General features: G+C 44.1%; 1 protein-coding gene across 1 annotated transcript in view; it reads left to right on the top strand.

The window, feature by feature from the left end:
• Nucleotides 1–18185, top strand: part of C8A (complement C8 alpha chain) — a 71779-nt gene that overhangs the window by 50640 nt on the left and 2954 nt on the right. Inside the window, exons 8-10 of the mRNA XM_055586944.1 lie at nucleotides 10946–11077; nucleotides 12201–12358; nucleotides 16460–16682. Coding sequence (XP_055442919.1) covers nucleotides 10946–11077; nucleotides 12201–12358; nucleotides 16460–16682 — 513 coding nt within the window. The remainder of the gene's footprint in view (nucleotides 1–10945; nucleotides 11078–12200; nucleotides 12359–16459; nucleotides 16683–18185) is intronic.

The following is an 18185-nucleotide window of genomic DNA, read 5'->3' as shown; positions in this document are numbered from 1 at the left end:
TGTATTTTCTGTTCCTTTACTAGAATGGGACAAAGGCAGCACAGATGGTTAAGCTGTATAGGAGGAATAATTGGGGAAGATGGATGTGTAATCTAAGTTTCTCAAATTTTTCATATAGTCCATCACATTTATATATTATTGCTATTTTTTGCTTAGAATTCCCTTTCGGGAAGGTTCTGAGCAGAGCATTTTTCCCTTCTTAAGAGGCAGGAAACAATCTCCGAGGAAAACTCTTCTCATAATCCAATCTCCATCCATTCAGCAATCTATGTACTCATCTAGTAAATATTCAGAGAGAAGCCATGATTTCCAGAGATATGGGGTAAAACACACAGATCTCCATCCTGGAGAAATATTTAGTCAGTTGGGGGCTAAGAATAATACACTGTGATAAGTGCTTGAATAGAAAAAAATTCAGTAGAAGTACAAAGGAGGGAGCAACCCACCCTTTCTTCCGCTCCCATCTTCTAGACTCCAGAGACACTCAAACCTGATCTTCTGAAGTTAGTTGGAGTAGGAGTGTGCCTGGTGGAACATATAGCTGGGTCTTTCTAAGAGGAGAGAGTTGCATGGGAGCGGCTGAAGCAGCAAGGAGTAAGACTGAGCAACAGGAGACAAGTGATTCACCCCAAGGCCAGACTCTCTGTGGAGGGCTTGCCTCTGAGGCCAGTGCATACATGAGAACAATCCAGTGTTTAGGTTATTGCAGGAGGAGTGATGATGTATCAGTAACCAGGAAATGTAGTCAGTGTTGGCTTCCAGGAAGCCACAGAGAGGATGACAAGTTACAGAACAGCAAGCTGCTGGAGCCATGCAAAGGTGAACATTGAGACAGGAGGGTCCCTGCCCTGGACAAGGGAGCATGCACTCAGCTCTCCAGCCCACAGCTCCCCCTGTGGGTCTATGTTGTACTGAGCTACTTGCTGGTCCCTTGACTTAATCACACTTACTGCTTGGTGCTGTTCCTTCCACCTGGGACTCTGTTCCCCTCCCCTCCCTCAGTCTTCATTACCTGGCTAATGCTTAATCACCCTTGGTCTCTGCTCACACAGGATTTTCCAGGCAGTCTTTCCATCTCCCCGGCTCTGGGTTGGAAGCCTGTCTTAGGTACTTCAATGCACCCAGGACATAGCTCTATGTATATCACACTATTACAACCACCTGCCTCTATAGTGCATCTTGTGAATTGATGTGTCCCTGGAATTTTGCCCAGAGGCTGAGGCTGATTCACATTAGAGACTCAGTGTCTTTCTAGCAGGGCTGGTTCAGAATCTAAACCCATAGATGCTGGGCACCCTCTAGAGCTTCTTTTATACTCTGAAGAGTCAGAGGTGAATCCCTACAGAGACTGAGTGGGATTGAACAGTGAGGATGGTGAGCTGGGCAGGAACCTGACTGTGAAGGGTCTTGTCCTTATGGCTAAGTAGTCTGGGTTGGCCCAAAAGGTCTTTCACTGTGTTTGCTAACCAACCAATCATCCTGAACAGAGAGGTACTAGATTCTAACAAGCTCCGGGCTTTATCCTCAGTTACCATGACAACCAGGCTTCACAGTGATGGATGGTATTGATTGACTGACAGACTCTCGGTGTCTTGGCTCTGTCCCCACCCCCCCTTAAGTCATTTACATACACATGGAATTGAGACCCTTAGCACCATCCTCCTGAATTTATCCTGATTTTGACTCTCTACCTCTATCACTGAAAACAGCCTCAGCCCAAAAGGAAGGTGATGATGATGTCAAAATTACACCCAGAGCCACCCTTAGCTCGCTCTCCCCCAAGTGATGTGGCAAGGAGAAAATGGGCTCCGGACACAGATCTTGGTTCAATCCCTGATCTACTATTTATTTATTGTATCATTTTGGGCAAGTGGCTGAAACCATCTAAGCCTTGAGTTGCTCATCTATAAAATGGGAAAAAGTGTACCTGCTGCGGAATAATCTGTGCATATTAAATAATGCCTGGAAAATTTTTGCCCAGCACATAATGTGGATGTTCCATCTTCTTCATTCATTCCATCTCAGTTTATAGTACAGATAACACCACAGAGAAGTTGATTAAGAAAACAGGTGTTCATAAACTCTTCAGCCTCCCTTAGTCTCTGATTTTTCCAGTTCAGAATCAGGAACCAACAGCACAGCCTGTGTATGGTGTGGCATTTCTGGCAGCAGTAATAATAGTAATTCTTGACCATTTTGGCTACTTTCAAGCCAGGAACTATCTGAAGAACTGTATGTGGCACAGATTAACTCATTTAACCCTTAGGGCCACCCTGTGAGACAGAGAGTATTCTAATCTCCATGCTATAGATAACTGTGATATAGAGAGGTCCAGATAGTCAGTGTGCATAGAGATTCCGGCTCAATCAGTCTCCACTTCAGTGCCTGGCCATCAGCTATCCTCCAGCCTCTCATCATGACCACACTCATCTAGTGGGCCAGAGTTTCTGAGGGTAGCCTCTCATCAGGCAGAGGAGTATAAAAGATCACAGCCCCCAGATTAACCATTGGAAGCACAGATTCCTTTTCTGAGCTGCTTTGTGGAATGAGGGGGTCATGGAATGAAAGTCTTGGTGAGGCCACTGCTGCTCATGCCCCATGATGAATGTTTCCTGCAGAGTAAGACTGCCTTGATGAGATGGAGTGGGCCCTGAATGCATCAAACCCTGATTCTTGGGCTTATTAGTCATAGATCTTAAGGCAAGTTACCTAACAACCACAGCAAAAACTAACAAAATTTGTTGAACACTTAATTGTACCAGACACTGCTTTTAGAGACTCATGTATAGAATCCATTTTCATCTCCATTTTCAAATGGGCAACATGAGGCACAGAGAGTCTCAGTCATTCACCCAAAGCCACACTCCCAGGGATGGGCAGAACTCCGCCTCCTCAGTTCACACACTTAACCCGCACAGTTACTGCCTTTTCCAACCCCAGTTTGCCTGTAAAAAGAACAAAGCCTCCTGGTCCCATAAGATTGTTTAGAGGCTCTGATAAGATAATGCTGATGAAAGAGCTTTATAAAATACCAACTCAATCAAACAGGAGATATTACAAAGATGCAATCTGTATCATCAACCAAAAGAAGACCAGTGACTCTCAAAGATTTTAGAGGTATTGTCTAGATAGGTTGGAATTAGTGCATCCCTGGGCACTTCTGGGGCCTGTCACATGCCAAGTCTTGAAAACCCCAGAGATGACATTGTAAGTTTGCAGAATAATTGGAAAAACAGATCAAGAAATTGGCAATTGCCATAGGGTGCTAAATACTATGCTATAGGGAGGCATGGGGATACCATGACGGACACATAGGGATACCGTGGGGACACAGATACAGGGCCTTTGAGGGTAAGGGAAAGCTTCCTTGAGCTGAGTGGGAGGAACTCAGTGAAGGAAGTGAGGGGACTTTTACAGGGAACAGCACATGCCAGGGCACAGAGTTACGGGCACTCTTGTTCTCAGGTAGTTGGGAAGAAGCATGCATTTTAATGGATATGCAGAAGCACAGAAGGGGCAAGGAAGTTAGCCAACACTTCCCAGCCCATCCAGCCACACACTAAACAATCATCTTTTCCAATGTTACGGCATGAAATAGACTACACGATTCTTCCTTTCCTTTCTGAGGCTGTCTTTTGGAGCAACCAGTGTAGCAAAGCAACATAACACATAAATCACAGCCACCTGAGTGGCATTTGTTTGTTGCATAGAGATAAATAATGCATCGCACCTGCTGTTTTCCACCCGATGCTTTTCATCTGAGGAATGACAGAGACTTTTGCTTCTGGCACCTCAGAAGTCAGGCTGCCTGGTTCTGCCTCGGAGCCGTGTGGGTGCAGCATCTCCACACGGAGATGCGAGGTGTGAGGAGAGCTCTCACACCTGCACACAGTCCAGACTAGGTGGAAAACAAGGAGCAGACACGGTGGCCGGAGACGCGTCTCCTGGCTCCTGGCCTCCCTGGCGGGCACAACAGCTCCTCTAGGGACCAGATGAGAGTGTGGAGGACCCCAGGGGTCTCCCAGCACTTCCTGGACTGATCTGCATCTCCCTTTCTTCAACTCTTGAGTTTAGACCATGTTGGCCTCTCTGAGCAGAATCTTGCTGCCAGGGTCCCCAGGCCTCCTCGTGCCCACCCTCTGCTCTCAACGTCCTCCTCACAATCTGGTTAATCCCCACTCATCCTTTCACACTTGCCTCCGGTACCCTTCCTTTTCTACCCATGCATTTGCTGCCTTCTTTCAAAGTCCTCACCACACAGTACAAGAACTGTCAGCTTACCCGTCCATGTCTCACACCTGGCTGTTAGCATACAGAGAGCAAACACTCCCCTTAACCTTCTTTATTTCCAGACGCCTGGCACACAATAAGAAATTACTAAGGACATAACGAAGTTATCCCAAATGTTCCTCAAGTATTCTGGTATGTTCTTAAAGTTTCAGAATCTTGACTTTACAGGAGCTCTTAAAAGACCACTTGTCAATACTTCAAACCCTTCTACTGACAAGCATATAGCCAGCTTCTGCCTGGCACCTTCCAGATGTGGGGAGCTCACTGCCTCACGAAGCAATGATCTCCTTGGCCTCTGAGCGCTACAGCGATTTACCTTACGTTGAGTCTCAAACTCTCTCTCTGTAGCATCTGCCCTTTTGGTCCTAGTTCTTGCCCTTGTAGCCCCACCACCAAGCTATTAATTCCTTTTCTTTAAGACAACCCTCTGGGAAGTTGAGTCTAGTTCTCTGAGAGAGAAATCTCTCCTTCCTAATTCCGATAAACATCCCACATCACCGTCAGTTCAGTTCAGTTCAGTCGCTCAGTTGTGTCCAACTATTTGCAACCTCATGGACTGCAGCACACCAGGCTTCCCTGTCCATCACCAACTCCCAGAGTTTACCCAAACTCATGTCCATTGAGTCAGTGGTGCTATCCAACCATCTCATCCTCTGTTGTCCCCTTCTCCTCTCACCCTCAATGTTTCCCAGCATCAGGGTCTTTCCCAAGGAGTCAGTTCTTCCCATCAGGTAGCCAAAGTATTGGAGTTTCAGCTTCAACATCAGTCCTTCCAATGAACACCCAGGACTGATTTCCTTTAGGATGGACTGGTTGGATCTTCTTGCAGACCAAGGGACTCTCAAGAATCTTCTCCAACACCACAGTTCAAAAGCATCCATTCTTAGGCGCTCGGCTTTCTTTATTGTCCAACTCTCACATCCATACATAACGACTGGAAAGACAATAGCCTTGACTAGATGGACATTTGTTGACAAAGTAATGTCTCTGCTTCTTAATATGCTGTTTAGGTTGGTCATAACTTTCCCTCCAAGGAGTAAGCGCCTTTTTATTTCATGACTGCAGTCACCATCTGCAGAGATTTTGGAGCCCCAAAAAACAAAGTCTGCCACTGTTTCCACTGTTTCTCCATCTATTTGCCATGATTTGATGGGACCAGATACCATGATCTTTGTTTTCTGAATGTTGAGCTTTAAGTCAACTTTTTCCACTCTCCTCTTTCACTTTCACCAAGAGGCTCTTTAGTTCTTCTTCACTTTCTGCCCTATGGGTGGTGTCATCTGCATATCTGAAGTTGTTGATATTTCTCCCAGTAATCTTGATTCCAGCTTGTTCTTCATCCAGCCCAGTGTTTCTCATGATGTACTCTGCATAGAAGTTAAATAAGCGTGATGATAATATGCAGCCTTGATGTATTCATTTCCCTATTTGGAACCAGTCTGTTGTTCCATGTCCAGTTCTAACTGTTGCTTCCTGACCTGCATACAGATTTCTCAAGAGGCAGGTTAGGTGGTCTGGTAGCCCCATCTCTTTCAGGATTTTCCACAGTTTATTGCAATCCATGCAGTCAAAGGCTTTGGCATAGTCAATAAAGCAGAAGTAGATGTTTTTCTGGAACTCTCTTGCTTTTTTAATGATCGAACGGATGTTGGCAATTTTATCTTTGGTTCCTCTGCCTTTTCTAAAACCAGCTTGAACATCTGGAAGTTCACATCACCTTAAACATTCCCAAAATGACCAGGCTTTGGATTTCTTCAACCTTACGCTTCTTCTTACCCAATCATTCCCCAGCTTCTTTTTTTATCTTATTGTGGTAAGAACACTTGACACGTGATTTACTCTTGTAACAAATGTTTTAGCATACAATACAGAATTCTTCACTCTAAGGACAGAGTGGTACAACAGGAACTCCAGAACTTATTCATCTAGGGTAACTGAGAGTTTATGCCTCATCACCCTCTCCCTCTGGAGAAGGCAATGGCCACCCACTCCAGTACTCTTGCCTGGAAAATCTCATGGACAGAGGAGCTTGGTGGGCTGCAGTCCATGGGGTCGCAAAGAGTCAGACACGACTGAGCGACTTCACTTTCACTTTTCACTTTCATGCGTTGGAGAAGGAAATGGCAACCCACTCCAGTGTTCTTGCCTGGAGAATCCCAGGGATGGCGGAGCCTGGTGGGCTGCCATCTATGGGGCTGCACAGAGTCAGACACGACTGAAGTGACTTAGCAGCAGCATCCTCTCCCTCTGCTCCTGGTAAACACAATTCTGTGCTCTGCTTCTGTGAGTTTGACCACTATACATACTTCACACTAAGTAGAATCATGCAGTTCTGCTCTTTCTGTGACCGGCTTCTTAGCATAACGTCCTCAGGGTTCAGCCATGGTGTTGCATACAGCAGGATTTCCTTTTTTTCAAAGGCTGCGTGGTGTCCAGTGAATGTCTCATTTTCTTATTTCCTTTGAAAAGTGTGGCTCCCAGAACTTGGCTCCAGGTTCTGGGTTTCTCTACCCTGTGCAGAAGGAGTGAGGTTATCCCTGCCTTTCCTCTATTGATTATAATTTTCACTTGGCATCACTGCCCTACTGAGCTGGAAGTGATCTAACATGCTTAGGCCTTTTCTCTGGTTCTCCTGCTAAGCTGACTCTATCCCTTACTGTGCTCATGTACTTGGTATTTTATCTCCAGGACAGGATCTTGTAACTTTCCAGTCTGAATCTCATTTCTCGTGCTTGGTCTGTCTGTCTGTTCATCAGCCTTTTGAGGGCTTTTTGGATCCTGGTGCATTTTCTAGTTCCTTCTGCCTGGGTAGATACAATGAGCCTGGCTGCTAGGTCCTTATTTAAGGGATTAACTAGGACAGGGTGGAGGCCAGCTTGCTGTGACAGGTTACCGGAGGTTCTCTGTAGGACGCGGGTACTTAATATCTGATCCCAGATGCACTGCATAGGTTTCATACGAGATACTCGTTTAAAATATCATTTGCTGATTACTCTGAAATACAGAATCAGAATCAAGAGAAGTGGAGACCTGGAACCTGTTTTTAATAAGCACTCCAGAAGATCTCGCTATGTACCCAGGTTCAGCAAACATCAACTCCAATTCACTGAGTTCAAAAGCCCAAAGCAAATGCCAGTTTGATCTGGTCCAGAACTGACATCTGCAGAGTCAGGCTGCTGAGATGGGGTGGAGCCCTGGCAGAGCACCGCCTGGTCCTGCAGTCTGTCCACCCATGCCATGTGCCCATCTGGGCAAGTGTTACTCAATCGTGCTGGACACATTTCTGCTCTTCCCCTCACCCCCTCCTCTGCTCTTTGCATCTGTCACTCTGGCTTTGTGTCTTAGCTTCGATATCAGCCTCAAGTCCTGGATTTTGGCATCACATTTGACCTCCCCCAGCCCCTTTCCCAGCTTACTGGTCTTGGTTTTCCATGGGTGCTCTCTAGACAGCTCTGACTTGCAGTCCCCATGACTTCTGGCAAGAGACTCCTCTTCTAGCCCTGGTGTAGCGAAATGAGCAACTCTCAGATCCAAGTGAATCTTCACTGACTATATGGCCCACATCTGCTAGCTTCTCAAGGCCAGGACCTTACTTGTTCAGATTGGCATCATATTTATATCAGTTTTATCCTCAGAGTGTCTACCTTGTCCAACATACAGTATGCCTGGGATGGTAGTAGTAGATGCTTACTAAAATTTTCAGCAGACTTTATTCTGATGAAATAACTGGAATTAGTGAAAGTACCACTAATTCTTCTAAGCACGACAGACGTGTTTGAATCTCAGCTCCACTGTTCTTTTTAACTATGTGGTCTTAGGCAAGACGATTAATCTTTATGAACCAAGCATGTCACAGCTAAACATGAGACCTGTCAGGTAGGTGACTAAGGATACTTTTAGTCCTCATGCTGTGTGGTTCTAAAGTCATGGACCTCCCCTTGCTGGCTGGTACCTTCCTTCAGGGTCCTCAGGAGGCAATTCTTTGCAATCAAGCCTTACTGTAGAATTCGCTTCTCCCAGCAGCGCCTGGCAAGCTGTCGGCAGACCCTTTGTGAGCATAATCACTGCACAGGCATCCCCCAGCCCCCACTAATCAGCCCATCCTGTCACTTCACTCAGCAGCACTCCACCACTCACCTAAGTAATCACTCTGGCTTCTGCCCATGAGTTCCTTTCATCCACTTTTGTTTATCACTGTTGAAGCAGTTTTTAATCAAAACAATTAAATATGCTAAATCTTCCTCAATTAGTAGTGCATTAAAAATTAAAAGTACTTGAACGGAAATGGCAGAAGAAGCCGTTTGCTTGGTGCTGAGCGCTAGTGCTTAAAGGATCCCTTCTCCCAGAAACTCTCAGCTCAGAGTTATTCAGAAACCACTGCACACAGAGGCTCAGAGGGCCTCGGCCAAGAGAGGCCTGGGGATGAGCAAGTCTAACTCCTTCTCTCCATACATGGGAAACTGAGACCCCGTGAGATTGGGGACCTTTTCTAAGTTCATACAGGGTGTCAGGGACTGGGATGTGTTTTGTTTCACTTTAAAAAAAAAAAATAAAATGTGTATATATTTAAAGTATACAGTATAATGATTATATATATAAAAAATATGAAATGATTCTTACAGTCAAGCTAATTAACACATATTCTCCTCACATAGTCAGGTGTGTGTGTGTGTGTGTGATAAGATGATAAGAGTACTCGCAATCTACTCCCTTTGCAAATTTCCAGTTTTCAATATAGTATTATTAACTAGAGTCACCAGGCTGTATATTAGCTCTCTAGGTTTATTTCTCCAACACAACTGCAACCTCGTGCAGAATCTCCCCTTTTGCCAACCACCTCCTTGTCCCGGGAAACCACCACTCTACTCTCTGCTTCAATATATGTGACTTTTGTAGAGCTCACGTATAAGTACGATTGTAAAGTTTTTTTTCTTTTTGTGTAAGACTTATTTCATTTAGTATAATGTCCTGTAGTTTCATCCACATTGTCCCAGATTTCTTTACATTTTAAGGTAGGATCTCTTTATATGGGATATATCTATAGGGTGTGTGTGTGTGTATATATATATATATATATGTCATACATATATATACACATATATATGGGCTATATAGAGTATATACATATGTATACAGTTTTTAATATATAATAATTACATATAATATATATTATAATTATATTATATATACAAATACATATAATTATGTTCATACATTATATGTAAGTATATAACTTATAATTTATATAATCATAATGATTATATATGTTATACTTCTAATGATTATATATGTTATAATTATATATAACTATTTGATCATTATTAATTATATAATATGTATATAAGTATTCTGTATAATTTCTTTGTCCATTCATCTAAGTGACTGGGATTTGAATTCATGATTCCTGGCTTCTAAGATTCTTTCCATCAGAAGCTGTTACCAAACAATTCTTGGCATTCATTTTCATTCATCAATCATTTATCCTAAGAGTATTTATGGAGATCCTCCTCCATGGCAGACTGACAGAGTGGTAAATAAGATGTCAGTGCTTGACCTCATAGAGTTTAGTTTCATGGGAATGCCAGCAAGTAAACTTGCTGCCCAAAACTCCCTTGAAAATATTGAATCTAATCTTTAGTTTAACTGAATTACAACCTAAATGATCTTTCCTTTGTGGTTGCCAGGATAATACACTGACTAGTTATAATTATTTATAGTTGCAGTGAAAAGCAATGATGTGCTGAAAATACAAACTCCGGTTCACAGCCTTCAGAAGACTTTAGCTACAGAGGAAGTTGAACTTTGTAGCAATGGTCAATATCTTGCTCCCGTCTGCTTTTCTAGCCTTATCTTGCCAGTTGACCAAGGGTTGGAAACCCCAATCTGTTCACCTACAGGCTGTTGGATTTGGGGCAAATTCCCTTTGAGAATTATGTTCTTCATTTGCAAAATGCAGATTCCTCAGCAGCTCCTCAGATATAGACAGAGGCAGCTAATGTGGGCCTCACGGTTCTCCTGGGGTCAGAGGTCAGGCAGCCTCCCCATGGAGATCTATCCATCTTCTGACAACACCTAGCCTCTCTGAGGGGCAAAGAGCACCTGGGCAAAAAGAATCGGGACACAAATGATCATTCAGGCCCGAACAAAGCACATGGGTATCTTTGAAGAAAGAGGGATGTGTTCTGATTCAAAAGTGCTTCACGGAAGAAATGGTGTTTAAATTGGAGCTCGTGTGGACTTCGAAATGACAGTGAAAAAGGAGAGAGGAAGGGGCAACATATGCAAGATTGGTGCCACTCCTGGGCCAGGCACTGCACTAGGCACAGGGGTAAAGCAGATGGATCAGACAGAATCACCTACTCACGGAGGCCCCGTGGAGAATGTGCAAAGGGAAAGGAGCAAGCGCTTTTGACCAACTAGCACGTGCGATCCATAGTCCTTCTTATTTCAGGAATATTTGCACTGGGACCGGAGAGAAGAAAACACTGAAACTGAGGTAAACAGGGATCTCAACCCAGATCTCATAGACTCTAAAATAGAAGCTAGTTTGTACTACTGTGAGCTGGTGAGCCATGAACTACTATTATGAGCTGGTTGTACATATTCACTGTCTTTTGTGTCTCAGCATTCTGTGTTTCTCTGCTTCCTGTTGCAGGTGTTACCAGCGCTGAAATCCAGAAATGCTTTGGAGTCTCTTTGGGCATTGAGTATGAGTTTTCACAGGCGATACAAATTAAAGGAAGTTCATCATTAGGACCCTGTAAAAAATCTGGAGATGGCAAACTAAGCAAGTATTAATAGTGGGCTTCCCCCCAAAGAAGCCAGATTCCCCCTTGGACACATAATCGAGGCATATATATTCTCCTTCCCAATTGATTCCATTTCAGTCGATGGTTGCACTGTGTATCTGTTGTATACCCCAAACCAATGACCTGTAGTGACCCTATTTTGAATCCCAACATGGGCTGAGATCACCTTAGAAATGCCTGACTTCGTATTTGTACAACATCCTAGATTTCAAGCACCAGACAAAGATCTGAGTAAGAGCTGGGAGGAAAGGCATGTGCAGACAGAATCTGGAAAGTTAAGTCCCATCAGGTACAGCTCAGAGGGCGGACACAAGTTTGCTGAGAGATAAAAATGTGGTTACCAAGCCCAAGTTCAAAGAATATTAGAGAAAAATTGTGCAAGAATACTTTATAACATCTCCTGCACAGGTCACTATACATGCTCATGTATTCATTCATTCATTCAACATGTACTGAGTCATTTTTTCCAGGTGGAAGACATACAAGATGCAAGGATGCTGAAATAGATGTTTATAATAGACGGATGAGTAGATGAGGTTCAAGTTACTTCCATTGCACTGGGCTACTCATGTCTCAGGGTCTTAAGTCAAATACTTCACTCGGTCACCTTTCCCTCCTCCCTCCATTTACCTGCCAAGATTTATCCATTCTTCTAGGTAACTGACTTTCTACCTGACCACCTCCCCACTCCTACTGTAGATCTGACCACGTCTTTCTCTGAACCCCTACTGAGAAATCAGTTCTAGCACCTGTAGTATTTGGCTGAAGCTATTTGGCATATAGTAAGCACCAAGCAAACATTTGGCCTGTAAATGAATACATGAATAAATCCATATTATCCATTTTTCCATCTTCTCCCTCCTCCATGTTGGGTTGAGCTGTCTTCCCAGGGCTTTGCTCTAATCCAAAGGATGAGTCGATTTCCAGGTGTTGGTGCTTCTTTTCTGCCTTGTCCTGCTAGTTAACTGAGCAAGGTAGAAGACTGGGAGACAACTCTAAGGAGAGCACTTAAACTCTTCCAAATCTCATTTAGTGGAGCTTGCCAAGTGGCCCTCTGGCATCTAAGGAAATGTGCCAATGTGATTATTCTCTCGATGGTAGCTGAAAACGAGAAGGCCATGGGAGTGGAAGACTTCATCTCTCGGGTGCGCGGGGGCAGCTCTGGCTGGGGAGGCGGCTTGACACAGGACAACAGCCTCGTTACGTACCGTTCCTGGGGGAGGTCATTAAAGTATAATCCTGCTGTTATTGATTTTGAGGTAAGTCTTTTCGCAGTTGAAGAAACTCTAGGTCCACAAGGAATGAAAGTGAAGCAGACCAGATCATTTTATATTTCTTATTATGAGTCCATCAAAAAACAAGATTAAATGTAACGGCACGCTGAACTGGTGGCCTTACCCAAGCCTGGTTACAGGGATGTGTGACTTTATATGCAGGCCACAGGAGACTGGGGTCACAAGCTTACTATCTGGTTAGGGTCTAGTGTTATACTAGTAGTCCTAGAATTTCTTCAGCAGTAGGCCACCTTATAAAAAAAGCACTATTCTCATTTATACATAAAAGACTTTAAAAACCACATCTGTTAAGTTGGAGGTTGGCAAAATTTTTTCTGTAAAGAGCAGATAGTAAATACTTTAGGTTTCTAGGCTATATACAGTCTCTTTCATACAAGTTCTTCTTTTTCTCCAATCTTGTAAAAATGTTAAAGTCATTCTTAGCTCAAAGACCATACAAAAACAAGCTGTGGGCTTAGTGTGATTTCAAGCTATAGTCTGCTGCCCCTGCTGTAAATGATGTCACCACGATGACCTCTGGCACAGACAGGATTCTCCCCATTGAAAAGGTTAGGAAACTGAGGTTCCAAGTCATCAAAGGACTCATTTAGGGTCACAGAGCCCATAAGTGGAAGTACCTGGATCCAAGACCTTTGGACTTCATGTCCACTTCTCTCTTCCCTCTATTCTAGCACCTTCCTTAAAGCCATGGTTCTCAGCCACTAGGGTCAATTTTTCTCCCCCAGGAGACATTGGGCAATATCTGAAGACATTTTTGATTGTAACGACTGAGAAGATGCTATTGGCATCTAGGGGCCAGAAGCCAGGGAGGCTGCTCAACACCCCCAAGCGCACAGGGCAGCCCCCACAGCAAGGAAACCGGCTGCTGGTGCTAACAGCGCCAAGACTGAGAAAGCTTGCCTTAAATCCCTAACCCCACAAAGGAAGTAAAGTTGTATTCAAACTGGAAATCAAGTGAATTGTTCCACCAGTATCATCACACTATTTAATTCATATGCAAGAAAACCTCATACTGTCTTTTGGGAGAGAGAGCTTGAGTTTAGGGTGAAGAAGATGTAGGCCATTAGAAAATGAGAGTTGCATTTTGGGCTTTCAAGTAAAATTTTATTGTTTTCTTGCCCATTTTTCCTGACCTTTGCTGATTTTCTATATATAATTAAAAATTCCAGGTGTGGACACATTCCTTCTCTTTAAAATATATACAAACAGTTAAACCTAAAAATCTATGACAATACCCTCTTTTCTATGAAGAAAGAAGTCAGATGGATTAACCATGATTTCATTTCTTCTCCAATGAGTAAGGGACCATTTTCACACACCTGTAATTCACATAGGGTCTGAAAATTGCTATCATCAAGCTATTAGTGATTTGGGCAAAACTGTACAATTGATATCAGGAGTAATATATCAACTTTCACAGGCAAGAGGTAAGCTCTTTGTTTGCTTTGAGCAAAACTTCCAAGGGGAAGACTGATGTGCATGATTTGGAGATGACTCGATACTGTCTTTCGGGAGAGAGAGCTTGGGTTTGGAGTGAAAAAGATGTGGTTTGGCTCATGGATCAGCCACCTTTTTGATGTGTGTGTGTGACCTTGGATGAGTTACTTCATCTTCTGAGGCTCAGGGTTCTGCTGTGTAACATGGGGATAGTAAAATGTTACATCTCAAGGTTAGGGAGAGAGACGTCAGTACTTAGTGAAGTCAGATGAGGAGACAGGTTTGTGGAGGTTAAGGAAGCTGGCCACATCTCAGAACTAGAAAATGGCACAGCCCAACTGGAGCCAAGACTGACTGATTCTAATGCTCAGGATCTCTTCACAACCCATGATGACCCCTGGAAGATTGGATTTGATGCATGAGGCTGTTGGCAGGTCATAGAGCAGGGGATTGATGCAACTAAAGCTGTGCTTTAAAACGAAAATGCTCAGAGACAGACAGATAGGCAATCAGACTACAGACATGGAGGGGAGGCCAGTTAGAGAGTTATTTGGAACCTGATGCTCAGAGTGGAAAGAATCTTTTTCACTTGCATATTCCCAGAGCTTAGCAGTGTCTGTTTATGGCAGGTGCTTAGAGTGAGTGAACACAGGAATCATGCCATGTGATGATGCTGTTATGGAATACATTCTTATATGTTATCTGTTATTTTATAGTGTGTTATATCATACTACTTTCCTTCTCTGATTTTTTTTTTCATTTGTAAAATGGGAACGAGACCACTGCCAATAGCTTTCAAGCTCTAACGTTTTAAGAATCATTTCCCCAATCTTCCCTCTTTAAGTCCCACCAGCCCTTCCACACCCTCTTCTTGAGGATTCAGGGAATAGAAAGGAGAGATGAGGGTCTGAGTTCTGGGCTCCCCCGGAAGGTCAAGGGAAGCTGCCCAATGGTCCTGGCTTTCTCTGGAACTAAGAGTCATATTTATCCAGGGCAGTCCATTCTGCACCAATTTCCTAACAGTGGGGCCAAATTCCCTGCACTTCCAGTAATGGTGTTCTCCCCTTGGCTGGAGGCCCAGCCAATAGCAACATGAACAGCCTGGTGATCTCAGCCACGGCCCCTGGTCACAGGACAAGGTTTGTTTGCCATGGCTCTTTCTGTACACATTTCCAGGAACCCACTCAAAGCACGGCAAGTGCCCTTACTGACCTCTGATTCTTGAGAAGTAAGTTTGCTCCAGTGGGGTTCGGTCCCATCTCAGAATGGCTCTGTGACCTTGGCAAATCCTTCCTCTCTCAGCTCCTCAGGTTCCTCTCCTGTAAAATGAGAGACCTGGGAAAGAGTTTTTATTTTATGTTTATGTGTTTAAAAAATAGTGTTATAAGCATATTGAAGATGACCATATATACATGCAGTTTAGAAAATGTTTTTTTTTTTTTACTATCATCACATCTAACTAACAAAAATGGTGCTTTATTTTATACTGTTCTTCCTCTTTGCAATGGTATCTCACATTCATTATTTCCTTAGATCCTCATGTGAATATTAAGTAGGTTATTATTCCCATTTTATAGACAATGGGGCTCAGGCTTAGGAGGGGCAGCTCTGGGCCACACAGCTGAGAAGCGAGCAGCATTCATTTAGCTGTGACTGTGTGACAGCCCTTCCCTGTCTTTCAACTTTAATCCTCTTGATAAACCAGGAGTGCAGGACTATTGTTCTCACATTACAGATGAGGAAGGAAGGCTCCATGTGTAATGGGACGGCGATCACACAGCTAGAAGCAGAGCTGGGATTTGAAGCCAGATTTTCTAGCCCCAGATTCAATGCTCTCTGTTCTATCTATGACTTTCCAAGCAGGGGTTGACCACCCTTTCCCCACTAGGGGATATCTAGCAACATCAGAAAACAGTTTTGGTTTTCATGGCTAGAAGATGCTATTGGCATCTGGTGGGTAAATGCCAGCAATGCTGCTAATGATCATACAATGCACAGGCCAGCCCGTCCCTGCCAATAAAGAATTATTCAGCTGGAGATGCAATAGTGCTGAGGCTGAGAAACCCTGGACTACATTCCTGCCTAGAATGGGCTGCTGTAAATATAAAACCACCCCAGCATACACACAGGCAAACCCCACACTCACACCATTAGGGGTTGTGCTCAGCAGTGGCAACACAACTGCCTGTCAAGAACTTTATTAATCCCTGCATTGAAGGCTGACAGTAAAACATACACATAGGCATGAAAGTACTTTATACTCTTCCTGCCTCCTAAGAATGCTGGAGGGGGCGGATGAGTTGGCACAGATAGCTTTTGGGTTCTTGTCTTCCTCTGGGATGTGGGGACCACAGGTTTCAAAGTTATGTAGCTCCATGTTCAGCGTGGTCCATTGTGTGTGGTCCTGAGATGGTCACTCAAACACTCTTAGACTCTGCTTCTTCATCCGTGGCCTGGGAAACCTAATACCCGCTTTACAGAGTGACTGCTTGGATCTAATGTAGCAGGATAATCTGGCTCTGTACCTGGCATGCAGCAGGCCTTCCCGAGGCTTGATGACCAGTTCTTGGGCTCCGGGAAGCTGTACAGAGCCCAGGGTGCAGCCCTCTGTTCTTTCTGTGCCCACAGATGAGGCCGATCCACAAGATACTGCAGCACACGAACCTGGGGTCCCTGGAGACCAAGCGCCAGAACCTGCGGCGGGCCCTGGACAAGTACCTGATGGAATTCAACGCCTGCCGCTGTGGGCCCTGCTTCAACAATGGGGAGCCCATCCTTGAGGGTACCAGCTGCAAGTGTCAGTGCCCCGTGGGTCGCCAGGGCCTCGCCTGTGAGCAAATGCAGTCAGAGGGTAAGGCCCGCGCATCCTCACTCAGCTTCTAGCCTACCCCAGCTCAGAGGGTTCTTGGGGTTCCCAGCCTCTCTGCTCTGTGCCCTCTTGCCCACTGCTCTAGGAACCCACATTCTGAGCTCTATGACTGACCCCTGCGTTTACCTGTTCTTATGCTCTCTTCCTGCCATCAGGACCCTCTCTCAGATGAGAACAGTTTTAGACCGAGGCACATATGGACAACAGGGCTCATTTCTGGAAGGATGTATTCACTTCCGAAAGCTGCCACAACAAAGTATCAAAAACTGGGTGGCTTATAGCAATGAAAATTTATTGTCTCAGACTTCTAGAAATTAGAAATCCCATTCTGGATGTACTGGCCAGGCTGCTTTCTTCTGGAGGTTCCACGGGGGAATCTGTTCTTTCTCCTAGCCTCAGGCGCTTGTCAGCAACACTAAGCATTCTTGGCTTGTAGCTACACCATTCCAGTCTCTGCCTCTGTCTTCACATGGTGGTCTCCATGCTACATCTCTGTTTTCTTATAGAAACACTAGTCATTGGACTAGGACCTCCCCTAATCCAACATGACATCATATTAACTTGATTTTATCTTCAAAGACCCTATATCCAAATACGGTAACATTTGCAAGTAATGGGGTTAAACATCAACCTATCTTTTGAGGGACATTATTCAATCCACTACAAGGGCTAAGTTGTCGTGACTAAACACAAGCTTGGGGCAAGTAACGTAATGCTTAAGGTTTCAAAGTTAAACCTATTAAGCTGTAACACAAAGCAACTGCATCAGAAAAGAAGTTTCTCAAATGAGGGTCCAAGTTCCTTAAAGATGAAGTCTAGAGACTTGCATGTGAATCTCAGCTGTTTCACTAACTTACTGATATGCTGATAATCATTTCTTCTTTCTGGGACCCATCTTTCTCATCTATGTTTCCATTTGAGCTTCAAGAATCTCTATGCATGTTTGAATCCATAAGCTTCCAATTTTTCCATGTATACTTGTACACAGAATGATGGCAAAAATATGGGCTACCAAATCAGTATATAAATCAGTCTCATTTGACAACTGCAATGATGAAAATGTAAAGAAAAATAATTCTGGAAGGGTCTATCTAAGGTGATCTATAGAACAAACTATTGAGGCACAGGGTAGATGGGATAGGAGCCTGGTTTTAGAGTGAGCTGATGGATGGGTAACAATTTCATCGATGGGAGGGTTGTTCTAAATGGGAGGCAAGATAACACAGCCGTGGCGTCAAATAGGCCTTCACATCCCAGTGGTGCTAATCTTCATGTTGGGTAGGCGTCCCCTGTAAAGTGGGGATGGTGTTGGTACCTGCATCACAGGTTGTGTTGAGAATTAAACTAGCCAATTTGTGTGGCAAGCTCAGTTCAAGTAAGAAAAAAGAAGAGAGAACTCTATAGTAGAAGATCTGTCTCGAGTTGGAGCTGCATCTAAGTCCCTCCTTTGTGGGCTAAAGGGAATATAAATGGGGTCCCAACAAG

This window comes from Bubalus kerabau, chromosome 6, assembly GCF_029407905.1.
Source record: "Bubalus kerabau isolate K-KA32 ecotype Philippines breed swamp buffalo chromosome 6, PCC_UOA_SB_1v2, whole genome shotgun sequence".
NCBI classification, from domain to species: Eukaryota; Metazoa; Chordata; class Mammalia; order Artiodactyla; family Bovidae; genus Bubalus; species Bubalus kerabau.
The sequence above is the reverse complement of the archived record's forward strand: the minus strand, read 5'-3'. Positions and strand labels throughout refer to the sequence as shown.